The 20238-nt window shown below is 41.7% G+C and overlaps 2 protein-coding genes across 13 annotated transcripts in view; one reads left to right on the top strand and one right to left on the bottom strand.

The window, feature by feature from the left end:
* Nucleotides 1-1806, bottom strand: part of CEP70 (centrosomal protein 70) — an 87710-nt gene extending 85904 nt beyond the window's left edge. For both annotated transcript variants that reach the window (XM_043595283.1, XM_043595286.1), the window contains exon 1: nucleotides 1694-1806. The gene's annotated coding sequence lies outside the window, so the exon portion shown is untranslated. The remainder of the gene's footprint in view (nucleotides 1-1693) is intronic.
* On the top strand, nucleotides 1590-16948 carry FAIM (Fas apoptotic inhibitory molecule). 11 transcript variants are annotated; one of them, XM_043595296.1, is made up of 7 exons: nucleotides 1725-1830; nucleotides 6347-6405; nucleotides 7492-7624; nucleotides 8156-8384; nucleotides 10662-10700; nucleotides 13405-13454; nucleotides 16497-16948. In XM_043595296.1, exons 2-7 carry the CDS (start codon nucleotides 6362-6364, stop codon nucleotides 16644-16646), a joined length of 645 nt encoding a protein of 214 aa, XP_043451231.1. In that variant the 5' UTR covers nucleotides 1725-1830; nucleotides 6347-6361; the 3' UTR covers nucleotides 16647-16948. The 11 variants fall into 11 exon arrangements, with proteins under 11 accessions (XP_043451239.1, XP_043451237.1, XP_043451231.1 ...); XM_043595294.1 differs by lacking the exon at nucleotides 1725-1830 and adding an exon at nucleotides 1978-2138; XM_043595295.1 differs by lacking the exon at nucleotides 1725-1830 and adding an exon at nucleotides 2208-2717.
* Nucleotides 16949-20238: the final 3290 nt, after the last annotated feature.

The following is a 20238-nucleotide window of genomic DNA, read 5'->3' as shown; positions in this document are numbered from 1 at the left end:
GATGGTGAGATTATGTCCCAAGCCAAAATCAATAGTAGGACACCCAACCAAATGAGCCACCCATCCACCCCCAAAATAAGATCAAATTAATAATCTGAGAGTGATAATAAGTCAGAAGCATGGGGTACCTGGTTGGCTCAGTCAGTAGGACATGTGACTCTTGATCTTGTGGTTGTGAGTTTGAGCCCCATGTTGGGCATAGAGATTAGTTTGGGGCGGGGGGACGTAGAGTCAAAAGCAGAATCAGCTTGAATTAATACATTTATACTCAAGTTCAATACCTTTCACCGTGTTTTCTTCAGACTTTCTTTCCATAACAATCCTGTCTGGTAACAAGTGACTGTTGCTACCTCTACTGTCCTGGGCCCCTGGGAATAAGTAGGTGGAAAATGCAGGCCAAACTGATATGTTCCTTAATGCCAGTTATCTGAGAAATTCTACCCAAAGAGAAAAGAGGGGAACAAGCCAGCGGAGGAATCAGACGGCACTGCCTATTCGTGGTGCAGACTTGAGTGTACCTCATGAATGTATTCTGCAGCCCCTGGGCAGAGGAGCTTCGCAGGCCTCTAAGGACAGGCCCAGATTTTTCTTCAAGCACAATCAACACTTTTCTATTAACAGGCCCTGTTAACACGAACTTCTTGCATCCCACAGGCCTCATCCCACATGCCGGCCCTGCAACTGCTGAAGTGCTTTGGGTCTGTCTGTAATACAAGCACTGGACTATTGTGAAAATTGACAGACGACAATATATAAGGACATAGCAAGCATTCAACAAATTATACCTTTCTGATCTTGTAGAGGATATCCAGATTTCTAAAGTTTTACCAGAAAATACGATCCTTCATTAAACAGTATCACTGAGCTGCTTCCCAACCAAGGTTTCCTGGTCCTAGCCCAACAACTCACTAAGGACTAAGAAAAAGTAATTAGGGAGGTGCCTTAGTTAGCCCTGTCCCATCCCTGAAAATTTCCACTCTGGGCCTTTTATCTGCCGCCCCTAACTCATTCTTTCAACATTTATTGAAAACTTTCTGTTCCAGACACTGATTTAGAAGAAAATTACAAATATGAAGAGTCTTTGTCTTAGAAGAGTTTTCAATACAAGGTAGCAAACAAGAAATCAGTGCTCACTAAGCAGAATCCTTGTAACATAATTTGCTTAAGAATTCAATCATTATGACTTTGCAGACTGATTAATCTATTAATACATTGTTTCCTATTGTCTCTCAACTTCCCTTTCACTCACGCACTTGCTCAGCATCTTGCACTGTGCTGATGTGGGAGATGCAAGAGTGAGAGCCAAGCACCCATTGCCCCTGCGTTTAAGGACCTCAGTCTACTATTAAATTACACATTAAGCAACAATTACACAAGTAATTACACACCCTGGCAGGGACTAAGGAGAATTCCAAGTGCTGCAAGTCTTCAGGGCCAAGTCAGTTTTCCTTAAGAAATGATATCTGAAGAGCAAGCTCAACAAGAAAGTGGAGGATAACTAAGGGAAAAAGCAGGGAGGAGTGCCCAGCAGAGGGAAGAGCATCCGCAGAGGCCCGCAGGGGCGGGGAGAAAGAGCTTGCATCATCTGAGAATCTACACGGGGCTTCATGCCCGCTTAAAGAGTTTGGGTCCTTATGGAAGCGGCCAGAGCCATAAACAGATTTCAAAGAACGAAGGCCATAATCAGATTTACCTGCCCGGTGGCTTCAGAGAAGACACAGGTTCTGTTTTGGCCACCAGGTTATCCCGGGCGTCCAGCCTCGCGCTGGCTATCAGCGGGGCTTACCAACCTCGGCTGGCGGGACGACTGGACGCGGTGCGGGACTTAAGGTTTGGAGCGGGGAAGGGCGGGGAGGGGTGCTCGTGCAGAGAGCGCTAAGACGTCCTCTGAGGCAGCGGGCGGGGCTGGGTCTGCGGTGCGCGGGGGCGGGTGGCGGCCCGCGCTGGGCACCTCCGGGGACCTGAAGCGCCAGAGAGTCGGCGCGCATGGGACTGGCGGCTGCCGAGCTTTCAGGTTACGCGGAGGAGGCGCCCGGTTCTCGGCAAAGGGAACAAGCCTACGCGGCCTAAGTGGCAGAGCCCGAACCCGCGCGTTGCGGGTCCACGACGCAGAGCCTCCCGCGGTCCACGGCGGCCAGGTGAGCCCCGCGGCGCAGGTGAGACGGCCCCCAGAAGCCTCTGCGCTGGAGCGCGGCGGCGGCGGCGGCGGCCATCTCGAGGCGGCGGGGGCGGGCGCTGCTAGCGGTGGGCGGTGTTTACGCGGACCGTGAGACGCCGCGGGTGAGGCCTCAGGCGGTGCTGGGGTGTTCCGGGCGTGTCGCGTCTGCAGGGCCGAGGGCAGAGGCGGGACCGAGCGGCAGGCCGCGGGTCTCCCCTGCCCGGCCAGGCCCTGCGACCTTAGGATAACACACTTCCTGCCGCTTTTTCCATGGACGCACAAGCAGACCGTATTTGTGCAGACCCTAGATCGTGAGGTGCCGTAACGTGGCTTCTTGGCCAAAGGATGCGTTACGGGCAGCTACCCGTGGCTTCGCGTATTTTCCTGCGTCCTTTGTATTGGCCACACTGGACTGCGTTCGTGTGCGCCAGGCTGACCGCCGCATCCATCCCCGGGGCCTGGCCCGGGCCGTACGTGCAGTTTGTTGAGTGACCGGACTGTGATTTACTTCGTGGATGCCGCGCCGCGCCCGGCTCCCCAGCTGTCGGTGAACTTGCAGGTGGTTTTCAGTTTGTAGCTATTACAGAAAGCAGTTCGTTGAGCCCCCTGGTTCACGAAGCTTCCTGACTTTTCTGGAGGTCCCAGGGCTTCACAAGGTTCTGGGCGTACAGTGTCAACACCTACTTGTTGAAAAGTGACCTCCCTTGTGGCTGGCCTTACCTAGAGCTTTTGCTGAAAAGGGAACTATGAATGTGTTAGTAATTTAAAACTGACTTGGGTTTAGCTTGGACATACTATTACAGTACCCAGTACACTTAAAACCCAATTTAAGGCAAAATTCAATCTGGGTTTAGATGAACAGTGGAAACGTCTTAATGTTTGAAGCATATTCTGAAACATGACTGTTGGATCGCTAGGGAAGAGACTTTAAAAGATACGCTGATGTCTAGATACTTAAGTTTTCTTTGAAGACATGTAAAAAGTGTTGAGTGAGTGACATCATCTTCATCAGTGAAAAAAATGGAATTTGTTTTTCCATCCTTTTCATTTACATTTTTAAAGTTTTGTTATTAAATAGAGGGAATTTTCTTTGTAATGATCATTTTCCAGTGTGGTCACATGATCCTGAAAATTAAGTGTATGTATAAGAGTTTATTTTTTAAAACTTAAAAATTTTTTTTTTTTTTGAGAGAGAGAGAGACAGAACGGCGGAGGGGCAGAGACAGAGGGAGGCACAGAATCTGAAGCAGACTCCAGGCTCTGAGCTGTCAGCACAGAGCTGGATGTAGGGCTTGAACTTACAAACTGTGAGATCACGACCTGAGCCGAAGTCGGACACTTAACAGACTGAGTCAATCAGGTGCTCCATTCTCTCAGGTTTTAAAGCCAAATCTCGGGGCGCCTGGGTGGCTCAGTCGGTTAAGCGGCAGACTTCGGCTCAGGTCATGATCTCGCGGTCCATGAGTTCGGGCCCCGCGTCGGGCTCTGTGCTGACAGCTCAGAGCCTGGAGCCTGTTTCAGATTCTGTGTCTCCCTCTCTCTGACCCTCCCCTGTTCATGCTCTGTCTCTTCCTGTCTCAAAAATAAATTAAAACGTTAAAAAAAAAAAAAAAAGATAAAGCCAAGTCTCTTCTCTCTCCTTACCCACTTAGCAGGCCAGTATCCTTTCTCTGTGGGCCCATTCTGTCCTTCACTGCTTCCCTTTTCAACGACACTCCTATGGTTCTGTTGTAGTCATCTTTTGGTCTCTCTAGAGCCCCTCACTCTGAGCTTAGTGTCCAGCTGAGTGCCTGGCACATAAGTGACTGATAACTATCAGCAAGGTGAATGAATTTAGAATATGACATGTGTTTAAGTCCAGTTTGTAACTTAGAGATGTGTGACAGATATTTATCATTATTCAAATGAGTAATGGAGATATTGGGAACAAGGACAGTTGTGATCATCTTTCAGTTATAGATATAATCACATTTCAAGAAACACTACCAGAAGGGCACCTAGGTCTTTTTTTTTTTTTTTTAACAATTTAGTTGAAGTATAATTCACATACCATACAATTCACCCATTTAAAGTATACAGTGTCTTTTTGTATATTACACTATTAATTTTTTTAAGTAGTGGCAAAATACATATGACATAAAATTTGCCATTTTAGCCATCTTTTTCTTTTAAATGTTTATTTTTGAGAGAGTGAGAGAGTAGGGTAGGGGCAGAGAGAAAGGGGGACAGACGATCTGAAGCGGGCTCTGTACTGACAGCAGAGAGCCTGATGCGGGGCTCTTGAACCATGAGATCGTGACCTGAGCTGGAGTTGGATGCTTAACCAACAGCCACCCAGGTGCCCCAGCCATTTTAACCATCCTTAAGGGTACAATTCAGTGGCATTAAGCACATTCACAATTTGGTGCAACCATCACAATTTCCAAAACTTTTTAGCACCTTAGATAGATGCTCCATAAATAAATGAATGTATAAATAAATGTTGATAGTTTAGGGGAAAATTTCAAAAAATAAATGTGATTTTGATTTTTCACTTCCCTTCTAATTTGTTGTGTTTTATACTTCTATATGAAAAGTTATTGTAATTAAGATAGTACTATGCCTTTATGTTAGTGTGATAATATTAAAGTCCCTTGTCATGGAAAAACTGGGCAATTCTTTCAAGTTTGAATGCTGAATTACTGAGCTTTATAAGGTCTTTAAAAGTTATAAAGCAAAATTTGAACGATATCCCTAAGCCCACTCTGATGTGCAAAGGATGGCTTATCCAAGTTTATATTCTGTTTGGCTTCCTCTATTGCTATGTATTCTCTTTGCTTTTATAGGTGCAGGATACCCTCCACTTTCATAGGAGATATCTTAGGGCTTCTAGAAACACTAGAAAATTTCACAAATTGTTAAGGTGCTACCAAAAAAAAAAAAAAAAAAGATTTATTCTAGCTACAAAGTGTTTTGAAGTTTTATCTAATTTTTATTCTAAAATTTGTATGTTTTCTTTGCCTGTTGGAGTGCTTTTATCAGTACTAATTTCTTCTTTGACATCCTTTTAAAAACAATTTGTGGCTTCTAACTGTTTCCAGCTAAAGAAGTTGGGCAATCTCCCATTTTTAACAAGGAGGGAGCACCCTTGGGCAACTATAAGGAAAAGGCTAGGCCAGAGTAGATTTTGGAAGCAAAAAATAGTTGAGCCTATTTTTCAGTAGGTTTGGCAGGGGTACAGGCTGTTAATCTCAAATCTCCAAATGTGGAGGGTTTCCTATGCATGTGTGAATATGTGTGCTTTTGATTTTAGTAAAATTTAATTAGTATTATAGCCCAGTTAATTCTGTGGTATTTGCATTGGAGTACTGGGCTCTAATTCTGGCTCAGGCCCTACTAGTGACCTGAGCAAACCACATAACTTTTGTGGATTCATTATTGGCACTAGTAAATTAAGTGGGGTCGAGTAAGTGGATAAATTAAGTTTGCTGTTGGGAAACAGCACTAGCATATCCTTGGCTGCTACCTGCAAACTTGTCATTTCTTTGAAGTTCTCTAAAAAATTTTTTAAAAATTTATTATATTTTTTATTAAGTAAGCTCTATACCCAATGTGAGGCTTGAACTTATGACCCCGAGATCAAGAGTTGCATGGTCTACTGGCTGAGCTAACCATGTGCCCCCCCCCTCAAAATTTTTAAGTTATATATTCCGACATAATGTATATTCTAAAATTTAATGTTATGATTGCATTTAAATTTGTTACTACCCTGTAACATTGATGCTTCCTGAGATGCATTCTGTGTATCCTGGAGTTTTATGTATTCCCTGACCTACACCTCACACCCTTGGGGCTTCTTATACCTTGATTTGAGGAGCACAGAACCCAGAGGACCTCTAGGTCTCTTGCAGCTCTGATGTGGTATAATATTTGGAATAAACTAGAGTTTATTCTCTAGTTTTAGGAAATTATACATTTATAACAGGGAAAAATATGATTGGCCAATGTGCATGACTTAATTTCTTTTCCTGAAATTGGAGGTTGCAATTCTATTGTATGTAAAAGCTGGTTTCATCAGAAACTGCATGCAATTTAAGAAATGGATTGCAAACTTAGAAAAAACCCTTTGCAGATGTTATCTTTGTTGCTCTCAATCTTTCTTTGCTGCAATTCTGCTTTTTTCTTTCCTGGCTGCTAATTGGATTAAAGGCTATTTTGCCAACCATGGCATCTGGAGATGACAGTCCTATCTTTGAAGATGACGAAAGGTAAATGTCTTGCATGGCAGTAAAACTAGGTTTTGAAATTTTCAAGATTGTTTTAATCACTCAAGAGTTATTTATCCAGGCTACTTTTGTTAAGCACACATTTTGTAAAGTTGCAGAATGCTTGGTTTTGCTTTTCTGTGATTTAGAGCAAGGGTAGTAAACACTTGGCATGTAGGTGGCTGCCTCCTACATGGCACGTCTTTTCCCGTAGGGCCTGATATAAGGTCTCCAAACCCATCTTAGCACAGAGTTCCTGGCAGTCACTTCAAAATGACAAAAAATCCATTTACCATTTCTGATTTAGAGCACACAAAAGACATTAGAGTGAATAAGGAGTAAGATGTAGTTAAAAGAACAGGCTCAAAAATATTTTATGTATGTCTTATATAACATGTCATTCACACAGGACTCATATAGGATGAATGTTATATATTTTATATTAACATATTAATATCAAACATATGTATTTAATTTGTGCCAGAAACTTATGACAAAACAGAATCCTTTATTTTTTAAATAAGATTACAATAATAAGGACAAGAATTACCATTTTCCATTTTTTTCTCTCTTATTATAGGACATTTCTTCTATGACTTTTATTTTTCTTAGTATAATGAATTAGAACCCTTTTTGTTAAAATGAATCCTAATTGGTTTAAGTATGAAATTTTGGAGAGTTTTTGTTTTGGAGTGAATGGATCTGAGGAAGAAAAACCAGAATCAAATACTGTGCTTTCTAAATGGGGGTGCAGGGGAGAAGTAGGGACTTTTTACTGACCTTTCCAAGCATTATTCTGTAGCCAAGCTTAGAATACTATCCTGGATAAACTGATCGGCTCTTAATCCTATTAATATTAAGGTGACTTTGTTTGGAATTATCCGACTACATACCCATATATAGTAGTTTCATCTTAAAGGAAGAGTGCACAAGAGGGAGAAGATAGTTATATGTACTGTGAGTAGAATTTCTCAGTTACTATCCCTTTAATATTTTCTAATTTTATGGGTTAAAAAATCTGATATTTTTACCTGGAAAGATAAATTACTGTTTTTGGTCTATTATAATTGCTTCATTTTATTCCCTTAGCCCTCCTTATAGCCTGGAAAAAATGACGGATCTCGTAGCCGTTTGGGATGTTGCTTTAAGTGATGGAGTCCATAAGATTGAATTTGAACATGGGACCACATCAGGCAAACGAGTGGTATATGTAGATGGGAAGGTAGGGAAAAAATGCTTGATTTTGTTAATATAGATTCTTCATGTATGAATTCAGGGGTTTTGTCTTAACAGTGGTTATCTTTATATTTTGGCCTGTATCATTTTGCTGGACAAAGCAAACTATTTATAGTTACAGAATCCATAGACTATATAACATTTAAACTTCAAGTGCTTTTATTTTGTAAAATATTTGGATGGTGAAAGAATAAAATTATACCTAAATAGCACTGCTATTTACTCACTTTAATTATACCATTTCTTGGGGCGCCTGGCTCAGTCAGTTATGCATATGACTCAATTTTGGCTCAGGTCATGATCTCATGGTTTGTGAGTTCAAGCCCCTCATCAGGCTCCTTGCTGACAGCACAGAGCCTGCTTGGGATTCTCTCCTTCTCTCTCTACCCCTTCCCCACAATCACTTGCTCTCTCCCTCAAAATAAATAAACTTAAAATTTTTTAAATTATAGCATTTCTATAAATATTAAATTTTCTTCCATTTGTGTGTTTTAAACTTTTATATTTTATTGCTTAGGAAGAGATAAGAAAAGAATGGATGTTCAAATTAGTGGGCAAAGAAACCTTCTGCGTTGGAGCTGCAAAGACAAAAGCAACGATAAATATAGATGCTATCAGTGGATTTGCATATGAATATACTCTGGAAATTAATGGGAAGAGTCTCAAGAAGTATATGGAGAACAGGTCAAAAACCACCAATACTTGGGTATTACATTTGGATGGTGAGGACTTTAGAGTCGTTTTGGGTGAGTGCTGTTTCTGCAGAATTCATTGGCTTTTTATGATGGTTGTTAATTAGTCCCTCTTGTGAGAGCTTTGAATAGACAGAGTGTAAGGGTAGGTATATTTTTCTTTTTTTTTTTTAATGTTTGTTTATTTTCAAGAGAGAGAGAGAGAGAGAGAGTGGGTACACTAGTTGGGGGGAGGGGCAGGAGAGGGAAACACAGAATTGGAAGCAGGCTCCAGGCTCAGAGCTGTCAGTACAGAGGCCAGTGTGGGGCTTGAACTCATGAACCATGAGATCATGACTCAAACCAAAGTCAGACCCTCAACTGACTGAGCCACCCAGACACCCCAGCGTAGGTGTATTTTTGATGTGTCTTGTGTGAATGAAGTATTCATTTAATTGATATGTGAGAACCAGATTTTATAGTGACAGTTTTGAGGATGATAAACAGGTTAAAAAAAAGAGAAATATTGATGTAGACATTTGCTATTTATTATTGATATTTCTATTATTTAATATTATTATATTTCTCTTTAAAAGGATGTGTAAAGACAGTTGGAGGGGCACCTGGGTGGCTCAGTTGGTTAAGCATCCAGCTTCAGCTCAGGTCATGATCTCATGGTTCATGAGTTTAAGCCCCACGTCGGGCTCTCTGCTGATAGGTTGGAGCCTGGAGCCTGCTTCCAATTCTGTCTCTCTCTCTCTCTCTCAAAAATAAATAAACACTAAAAAAAAAAAAAAAAAAGACCGTTGGAAATCTAAGATTGATTAGTAACCAGGGACTTTTTCTCTAGGTAGCAATAGGTTTAGTACTGCAACAGATCAAAATTGTCAAAGTCCAGATAAAGTAGATTAAAAAATAAAACATAGTAAGCCATTGATCTTTAAACTAAGTTTTTTTGTTACGGATTGCCATCTGTGTTGTTTCTACCAGGCCTACAAAACTTAAGAGACAAATATTTACCAGTTACTATCTTTTCTCTCTTCTGGTACTCCAAGTATTTCCTGCTTCTCAAATCATTAAGACCATTTGGATCATCTCATTAATTCATTGATTCACTTATTTAGATGATATCGAGTACCTACGAAATACCAGTTAGCATATCAGTCACTGAGGATACATAGATGAAGAGATGTTGTCCATACCTGTAAAGATTTTGCAGTCTAGTCAAATGCTAGAAAATACCTTTTTATTTTTTTTAAGTTTATTTATTTACTTTTGAGTGAGGGGGAAGGGGCAGCGAGAGAGGGAGACAGAATCCCAAGCAGGCTCTGAGTTGTTAGGGAAAAGCCCATGCGAGGCTTGAATTCATGAATGGTGAGGTCATGACCTGAGCCAGAATCAAGAGTCAGGTGCCTAACCGACTGAACCACCCAGGCACCCCTACAAATACCGTTTTATAAAAATTTTTTTAAGAATGAAAAATGTTGCTGGGGCGCCTGGGTGGCTCAGTCAGTTAAGCGTCCGACTTCGGCTCAGGTCATGATCTCATGGCTCGGGCTCTGTGCTGACAGCTCAGAGCCTGGAGCCTGCTTTGGATTCTGTGTCTCCCTCTCTCTCTGCCCCTCCTCCCGCTCATGCTGTGTGTGTGTGTCTCTCTCTCTCAAAAATAAATATTCAAAAAAAAAAAAAAAAAAATAGAATGAAAAATGTTGGGGCTCCTGACTGGCTCAGGATTTTGAGTATGATCTCAGGGTTGTGAGTTTGAACCCCATGTTGGTATAGAGACTACTTAAAAATAAAGTCTTAAAAAAGAATGAAAAATGTTTGGAGCACTGGCTGGAAGTACATGGATTTTGTGGATTGCATTTCTGTGATGTTTCTCTGTTTCTTTTTCCTTTTTTAAAAAGTATATATATTTTTTAATGTTTTATTTTTAAGTAATCTCTGTTACCCAGTGTGGGGCTCAAACTTACAACCCTGAGATCAAGAGTCGCATGCTCTACCAACTGGGCCAGCCAGGCACCTGCATTTCTCTAATATTTCCTATACACTGGTAGTTGACTGAAGAATTGGTCAGATTTAGCTTTGAATTTTTTTTTCTGGCAACACTACTTTATAATTTCGTTATATCAAGAGGCACATGTTGTTTCGTTATATCAAGAGGCACATGTTTTTTTTTTATGTCGCCAACCTTTAATACCTAATGTTTGTGTCCATTAATTCATTAGCAGTTGCCAAATGGTGATATTCTGGAATATTTCTAAAATAAGAAACTTCCTGTCATCTGTCTGGTTGCACAGAGTTACAATTTGTATAACAAATGCAGAATAACACTTGTTTTGCCTTTGCCAGTTTTCAAAATACTGAATTGGAACATATTCTCCTCTAAAGGTGATTGTTTACGGTTTTTTGGTCGTTATTAACTCATAGATTTAAATAATTTGGTGTGTGTCACAACATATTGAAGTTATTATCCTTATTGACCCTCACATTGTCCCAGTTTTGGCCAATGGTGTATTGTTTAGATTTACTCCTGAATCCTTTTGACACATCCTTGGTAGACATTGAAAGCTTCCTTGCAATCTGGTATGACAAGATGTCTTAGGCTCATTTGAACATTTTCTACTCAGACATGAAATCACCCATTTTTCCAAAATGACCTGGTTTCTAGTAGAGGCAAATGGTATTTCAGGAGCATAATCTGGGCATACGATAAAGATGCTCATTATTTTTAGGAAAGCTGCAGGCAGGCAGAGGGAAGAGGCTCCAAGATGCACATGCTCCAGGACCTCCTATGACTCACTGAATCCACTTCTGAGCAGCAATGACTGAATACTTTATCAGATAGATATGTTCTTTTTTTTAACATACATACTTGAATAGGTGCTATACTTATATGATTCAGAAATCATAATGATGGGAAAAGATATATGCAGAAATTTCTTTCCACCCCTATTCCCATCCACCCTGTTTCCTCAATAAAGATAAGCTTTTTTTTTTTTTAATAATGAGCCCTTCCAGTGTTTCATTATTCAGAGTCAAGCAAATACAAATATTTTTCTACTGCCTTATTTCATAAAAGCCTCTTGTTTTATTGACTTATTTGTATATTCGGAGGATCCTCTTCTACCAGCACATAAAGAACTTTCTCATACTTGTTTTTTATAGCTGCGGAGTAAGTCTCAGTAGTCAGTAAAATAGTTTATTTAACTCATCCCTGACAGATGGGCGTTTGGGTTATTTCTAACCTGCTGCTGTTAGAAGCAGTGTTGGATGAATAGCTTTGTTCACCTGCCTCTTGGAATTTGGTTCACATATCCCTTTAGCATAAAATCCCAGAAGTGGGAAAGTAGGGTCGCTGGGTCCAACATCACTGCCCTTGTTGTTTGAGGAGATGGTGCCCGGTTGTCTCTCCTGGTGCTTCTACTGGTTTGTGCTCCCAAGTACCCATTTCCCCACAGGTTCTCCAGCTGAGCATGGTGTCAGATTTTGTTATTTTTTTGATATTCTGCTGCATGAAACGTGGTGTTTCAGTGTTGTTCATATTTGCCTTTTTCAAAATTAAGTGAAGTTGAGCATCTTTTCATGTTTGAGGTCCTTTTGTATTTCTTTTCTGATAATGTATCTTCGTGTCCTTTGACCCATTTTCTTTGGGGCTCTTGGTCTTTTTCTCAAGATTAGACTTTTGTCTGTGCTGTGAGCTTCACTTCATTTTTCCCAGTTTGTCATCTATTGTATGAGTTTGCTTATGTGTGTACATGGTTTTTTAAACCATGCAGAAATATTCTTTTATGTAGTCAGATTTATCCCATTTTTCTTTTATGGTTTCTGGATTAGCAGGTTTCTTCAGAGGTACATTAATAATAGCTTTAGAAGGAATCTGCGTGCAAGCACATGTCCAGCAAGCACACTAAATAAAATTCCAGTTTTCACCACCACCATGCTTATTTTAGCACTGTGCGCTCTGATCAGCTGTTGGGACAAGCTCGGTTTCCCTGCAGCTGCGGCTGGTGATGCCTCCTGCTCAGGAGGCCACTAGGGCAACATCTGCCCACATCTTTTGGGCCCCTCTGCCTCTGTCTCCCTTTAGCCCAGCTCAAAGGCCTCCCTCCACTCTCTGAGGTTCCCATCTCAAGGTGTGGGGAGAAAAGGATCCCTGGTAGACTGTGTTCCTGGAGTAGATGGCCTGTCACAATTAAGCCCCTGACTGGCACCTCAGCCTTGACCCCCAGGCAAGTTTTTGCCTCCTGGGCATCCCGCGCACACGGGTCACGATTCTTTCTAGCCTTCGCCATAACACCTACAGCTCGTCTTCTGGCTGCTTAATGACTGCAGTCTTCTCTCCTGCCACCTGCCAGCACACTAATATTTACAAGCAGGCCTGGGGATCCTCTCCCAAAACGCACATATATTGTGCACACGTGCACACATATACATGCCTCCCGAAGTGAGCTCTGGCAGCTTAACCAACAGCCAAGCGTATCGTGGCAGCACTTGCCTCCATACCCAGCGCATACCCAGTAGCACCGTACCCAGCACAGCCACCAGGTATACCTGTGTTGTTGGTTTTTTATGATCCAATAATTTTCCCCAAAGTGAAACTATCGCAAAAAATGAATAGAGATTCTTGTGCTATCCAGTAGGAAATTAAAGGCTAAATTTCTAAGCCTGACGTGCTGTCCAGCCTGTGTGAACCTCGTGGCAGCCTTTCTTGGTGGCCTTTATGTGCCATCATCCAGGTGGCTCAGTGTGACAGGGGAGTCATCTGGTCACGATGACAGTCCATGTGAAAAGCTCCTTCCTCACATTCATTTCTGTGCATCCTCTTAAATACTGAAGTTTGTGCTGCGGTGTTTATTTTGTTTGACAAGGCTTCATCCATTTATACTGAGACCATGATTTTCTCTTAAAAGAGCATTTTGTTTCATTTTTGTTTTGTCTGTGAACCGAGAGTAAACATAGTGTCTTCAAATTTAGGAGAATTTGAAAGCCATGAGTACATTTCAAAATCTAGTATATCAAACTTTTCTTAAAATAATGAAGAGTTAACTTTGAGTCATAGAGTATAATTTTTTTTAATTTGTTACTTTTACAGAAAAAGACACTATGGACGTATGGTGTAATGGTAAAAGAATGGAGACAGCAGTAAGTTGACCCTCTGATTACTCTTAGCACCATGAGTATAGTTGCCATTGAAATGTTGCTGCATTTCCTAATTGTGGAGATTGATAATTAACCAAGGTCATCTCGGTTAAGAACAAGATGAAGTACCCTTGACTCCAAATTCTGAAGACCTTTCCCAGACAGCGCCTGGGGACAGGAAGGGTATTGAAACACCTTATGTTGCGAGCTGGCATCAGCTCTCACCAGCTGGCACCTTTCCTCGCCTGGACCAGACTCTGTCCTAAAAAGCATCCACACATCAAAAACTGCCCCCCCCCCCAAAGTTTGGCCTCCTCCTGTGTTTTTCCAAGTTCAGGTGGGGCTCTATACGTCCACTTCTCAAATCTGCATGCATAGGAATCACCTGGGATCTTGTTAAATGCAAACTGTGACACTTCCCTTGGTGCTGCCAATGCTGCTTGTCGGCCCACGGGTCACACTTTGAATAGCAAGTCTTTACATATACCATACTCAAAGCAGATAGTACTTCTCTAAAAGAAAAGTTTTTGAAAAAGAAGTGCTGCACACGGTGTCGGATGACATAAAGGCAGAGAGGAAAGGGCACTGTCGCAAACCCCAGAAGACAAGTGGAATTTGTAGACCAGCAGTGCCAGGAGGGTACACCACTCATTGAGGCCAAGCACGACATCCCCGTCACACCCCAGAGTGTTGGGCCCCTGCCGTCAGCTGCTTGCATTGTTATGTGGGATGGATATTGGGATGAATTCGGTGAGGATGAAGTAATAGCGGTGTGCACAGCACAGGGAGCAAGTGGAGACAGAGGAGACCAGCATGGAAAGCACAGAGTGTGGGACTGGGAGCTCACGTCCCTGGGTGGACATTCCGGAGGGCTGTGGGGTCTTCTGGCCAGCAGGGGGCGCCATCCCTCGTACCCACCTTTCATGCTAGCTCAGACGTGGCCTTCTGGGCTAGAGGTGACAAGACTCTGTTGTTACGTTTTAGCTAGTTGCACATTGTAGTTGCTGCCATTGTCTCCTTGTCTGTTGTCGGGATAGGAAAGTGGGGAGAGATGCTGGGAAGGCAGGAGGTCCGGGATGAATTTATTCAGCAGGCTACCGAAGACCTGCTGGGCCTCGTGGCTGTCTGCTTCTGAGGAAGTGCCCACGCCAGAAATCAGAAGTTACAAAGATAAATGCCTCTCTCTTTCTTACTCCTGGTATGAATTCTTGAAGGGATATTTAACCAGGGCTCACTCAATGATCCCCAGAGCTTGAGCCACTCACTCTCCAAGTTAAATCCACTGTTAGAGACTTCTTTTATTCAGAGAGGCTTGGTGAGCACTTCAGTGTTTCACGGCCCCTTGTGGAATCCATTAACGTAGATCAGGCACCTGCTGTGTACCTAATGCCACACCTGGTGGTTCTTGCTGTTCTTTCTTTCCTACCCTGGAATTCTCTAGATGCTCAATCATCAGTTTTTAATCCCCTTCCCTCCCACCCTCAAGGAATTCTCCAGTGCATATGTAAAGAGAACATTGTTTTGTGGTGTTAAGAATGTGATCTGTGGTCGTAAATAAGAACTTAACGATAATGTTTATCCACAATGTTTTTGTTCTTCAGTTATTAACAGGGAAGCACAAGTGTTTGGACAATAGCCCTTTACAACCCAGTTGCTTCCTTATTGTAACTACAACCTAATTTGCAGTGTGGTGTTGGCAGCTCTGTGTCTGGGCAGCCTTCCCCAGCACAGTGCACACCTGAGTTAGTTTATTTTCTCCTTTTTCTTTTCATCTCAAAGCCTCATGACCAAGATTATGTATCTGTGAGATTGTGCCCCCGCAAGGTGTCAGTACACCTCCCATAAAGAGCCATTGGCCAGAATCTTCTCAGAGCTCAGAAAAAGCTCTACCCAGTGCATCCCATGCTTTCATTGGTTGGATAATATCAGCTACGGGACCTTGCTCTGTCCACTTTGGCTGCCAGGAAGCTCATAGCCAAGTTTTAAGTCTGCTTGTCATTTCTTTGCTTTCTGGCAAAATTCACATTTATCCTCCAAGCCTCCTGTTCCTTCCTTCTCTGTACTACTTGGCCCCGATCTTTTTACTCTAGATGTTCAGTAGAAATACAGTATGAGCCACAGATACGAGTTTCTTGTGTAACTTTTCTAGCAGCCACACTAAAAAGTCTTAAGATGAAATTCATCTTAATAATATATTTGGTTTAAATCAGTATATCCAAAATATTATCATTTAACATGTAATCAACATAAAAAGTTTTTAGAGTTATTTTACATTCTCTGTTTCATTCTCAGTCTTCCAAACTCAGTGTATATTTTACGTTTAAATAGCACGTTGCATTTCAGAGTCCCCACATCTCACGTGCTCAATTGCCACCTGTGGCCGGTGGCTACTGTGTCTGGAAGAACGGGTCTAGACTCGGTAGTGTTTGCTTTTATGTGACCTGTGTGTTTTACAGTAAATCACCTTACATTCTGAGGAATCAGGTTTTCAGAGTGGGTAAGAACATCCCATCCCTTCCTGAAGGGGGCCCTCAGCAACTATTTCACCACTCTGTGCCTCAACCTCCTCACCTCTGCAGTGTGGATAGTAATAATACTTCTAGGACTATAGTAATAGTACTTCTAGTCTGTAGACGGGGCTATGCGAGGACACCCTGAAATAATGCATGCGAGCTGTTCTTGATATAGAACAAGTAACTTGGTATAAAGTATGTGTTTGCTATCATGTTTATCATTTTTACTTTTAAAAATAGTTGATACTGTCTACATAGAACATGTTATAGTCACCTAGCCACGCAGTGTAAGGGTTTTTTTTTCCCCCTGAAACATAAGATTCTATAATCTTGAGGGGTACAGGTAAGAAATTTTCGGTTCATAGCAGAGATGTAAAAGCATCTAGCAATACAAGGTTCTAACTTTAATTTTCCAAAGTTTAACATTTAGCTGATAGATACTCCATTATACTACACTGTTAGATGGTGTTAATGCTCTAGATGAAGATAAATGTTTCTGGAACACTAATTCCTCCTTCTTTTGTTGGCCTAGGGTGAGTTTGTAGATGACGGGACTGAAACTCACTTCAGTGTTGGGAACCATGACTGTTACATAAAGGCTGTCAGTAGTGGGAAGCGGAAAGAAGGGATTATCCATAGTCTCATTGTGGATGATAGAGAAATTCCGGAGATTCTTGAATGACTTCATGATGGTGCATTTTAATCTTAAAAAGTAAAGATCAAGACGTTTAAATTACTGTGGTAATTAAATATGTTCAAGATGTACTTTTTAGTACACTTAGTCTCCCAACTGTTTATTTTTTAGTTACTTAAAACTGTAATATTCCAAGGGTCAAAAAAAAATTATGTACAATCATAAAAATTGCAATTTATTTTGTAAATAATGTAAAGTGTTTTAAAGCCAAATGGAAAATAAGATATGGACCAAAATCACTAATGTTTTACAAGAGGAACTTTAACTATAATAAACACTATAAAATAAAATGGGTGCTGCTTGATTTGTGTTTCTAAAAATGGATGTCTTTGTATATTTTTAACCTATGCAGATAGATAGTCTCTTTAGTTTAAAGCAGTTGGTACATAATGACATGATTAGTTTAACTGGAGAAAATCAGAAACATTTTCTGTCTGGAAACTTAATGTCAAGTCGTGTCACAGAAGAATTTAATTAAAAATGGGTTTCTGGAAATGTAGTCATTTTGTTTAATCAGCACAGTAGGGACAAATTAACAAGAGAAAGAAAACAAACTTCTTTACACCAGCCTGCCTCACTTGCATCCTCAGGCAGTATTTACTAAAGTCAGAGTTGCTGGCGCACCTGGGTGGCTCATCAGTTGAGTGTCTAACTCTTCACCTCAGATCACGATCTTATGATTCATGAGATCGAGCCCCACGTTGGGCTCCACACTGACAGTGCAGAGTCTGCTTGGGATTCTCTCTCTCTTCCTATCTCTGCCCCTCCCCCTGCTTGCATGTGATCCCTCTCTCTCTGTCTCAAAATAAATACATAAATATTAAAAAAAAAAAAGCTGCATATGGTGTGGGGAGATAGCAACAGCGGGAAGCAGGGCCACCCAAGCACACTCAGAGAGTGCCTCGTCAGGACAGTGAGTGCTTGAGAATTCATTCAGTACTCTTATGGTCTTTCAAGGCAGGATATGGTTTAATAGTAGGACCCTTCATCACAGTATCTCCTGTCTATTCTCACATGGTAATCCTCTGTGAGAGGAGGGATTGATTCTCCGTTTTCTACACTTGCTCTGTCTGATATGGGAGCCATTAGTCATGTGGCTATTTAAGTAAAATTACATACAATTAAAAATTCAAGTCCTTTATTACACTAGCCACATTTCAAGTGCTCAATAGTCACCTGGGGCTAGGGGCAGCCATATTGGACAGTGTAGATACAGAACATATCCATCATCCTACCATATTCTGTGGGGACAGTACTGGCCTGGATACATTGTCTCAAGTATAGTGAGTTGCTCACTAGTGGCGCTGGCAGGATGTAAACCCAGGTTTTTCCTGACCCTGAAGCCCATCCCTTTGTATCTCCCTGCCACTAACCTATTTCTAAGAGATTTGGGGCAGAACAGAGGCACAACCAGGTTCAAGTACCAGGAACAGGAACTAAGGGGAGAACAGAGAGAGGGAAGGTGCTGGCTCCACCAGGTCTGGGGTAGGCAGGCGACATGCTAGGTGGCAGAGCAAACGTATTAAAATTAGCCTTTGACTATTTGCTTCCTCTTTTTTTTCAAGTCTTCACAACTGGCGGGTCATTTTACTACCTTCACAGAAATGATCCCCTGTTCTCCACCCCCACTTTGCATCACAGCCACTGGAAAACTAGGAGGGGAACTAAGAGAGACTCTTCCAAGGCTTCTTCAACTCACTTTTGGGTTTGCTTTCAAGTGTTTGGGTATTTTCTTTTCTCTTAAATAATGGGCTTCTTTTAATGGCCGTATTTTATCTGGTACCAAAACAAATGTTTTATTTATTTATTAGAGAGAGAGGGCACAAGTGAGTGAGGGGCAGAGAGACAGACAGCAGTGGGGGTCATGCACACCCGAAGCAGGGCTCCAACTCACGAACCTTGAGATCATGACTTGAGGCGAAGTGAGATGATCGACTGAGCTGCCCAGGGACCCCCCAAAACAAATGTTTTAGACTTAAGTCCAAAAGCAAAGCAAATGTTGAGGTGCCTGCGTGGCTCAGTCAGTTGAGCGTCCAACTCTTGATTTGGGCTCAGGTCATGATCTCACAGTTCATGGGTTTGAGTCCTGTGTTGGGCTCCGTGCTGACAACGCAGAGCCTTATTTGGGATCCTCTCTCTCTGCCCCTCCTCATTTGCTGTCTCTCTCTCTCTCTCTCTTTCTCTCAAAATAAATAAACTTTAAAAAAAAAAAAAAGCAAAGCAAGTGTTTTTAGGCACCTTGTGTTGAACTCTAATTATTAGAGGTCAAAACCTGTTTTCAGTGTGCGTCATGTCCCACATCAAATACTTGGGCATACAGTTTGATTTAATCTTTGTGGAAATCAAACCTGGGGACAGGGTTTTGCCTTTGACTTGGTGAACCGATGTTCTGTGTTGTTCATTTGAAGCAGCATGGTAATATAACAGTGCAGCCTGGATTTGAAGTTAGGCACAGGTCAGGTTCCTGAGCCTCAGTCTCTTCATCTTAAAGATAAGAGGCTATTTGTTTTGTTGTTTTAGTTGTTGAATGAGGTATTTCAGATGTGCAACATATAGAAAATAATATAACAGACAGTTGTATTATTTAACTGGGTTATACCATTTACCCAGTTTAGTAACTAAAGCATTACATTGCAACTGAATTGCCATGTACCTTCCCAATTCCCAGTCCCCTGCCTTGCCCAGATAATCACTGCCGTAATTTTCTTTTCTTTTTTTTAAAATTTTAATGTTTATTTATTTTTGAGAGAGACAAAGTGTGAGCAGGAGGGGGCAGAGAGAGAGGGAGACACAGAATCTAAAGCAGGCTCCCGGCCCTGAGCGGTTAGCACAGAGCCTGACATGGGGCTCAAACTCACAAACCGTGAGACATGACCTGAGCTGAAGTCAGATGCTTAGCTGACTGAACCACCAGGCGCCCCTGCCATAATTTTTAATCTCTACACCCAATGTGAGGCTTGAACATACAACCCCGAGATCGAGTCACATGCTCTACTGACTGAGCCAGCCAGGCACTCCTCACTGTTGTAATTTTGATATTTGTCATTCTCATGCAAGTCTATATTCCTTTCCTATATAAACATATATCCCTAAACAGTACACAATACTATTTAAAATTTTAAATATCCTCTTCATGTATCCTTCCTGCAACATGCTTTTTTTCCCACTCAACATTGTTTTTGAGATTTATCTAAGTTGACATGTGCAACTCAAGTTTCTTTTCACTCTTGCATTCAACCATACGAATTTAGTCATCCACTCCCCTCAGTAGTTTTCAGATGATCAGTAATACCATCAGTGCTCTAATGAACATCTCTGTGTATGTCCCTTGAGGATATGCTTAAGAGTTTCTCTTGGGCCTTGCTATTTAAAGTGTGTCATTGAACTAGCAGCAACGACATCATCTAGGAGCTTGTTAGGAGTTAAGAATCTCCCGTCCTTCCCCAGGCATACTCAGAGTCTGTGTTTTAATAAGCCCCCGTGGTGACTTATATGTATGTCAAAGATTGAGAAGCACTGCCCTTAATACACTCAGAAGTGGGATTGCTAAATCAAAGGTAGGTGTATCTTCAGTATCACT

Source organism: Prionailurus bengalensis, chromosome C2, assembly GCF_016509475.1.
Source record: "Prionailurus bengalensis isolate Pbe53 chromosome C2, Fcat_Pben_1.1_paternal_pri, whole genome shotgun sequence".
NCBI lineage: Eukaryota > Metazoa > Chordata > Mammalia > Carnivora > Felidae > Prionailurus > Prionailurus bengalensis.
This window is presented reverse-complemented; position numbering and strand designations above follow the sequence as displayed.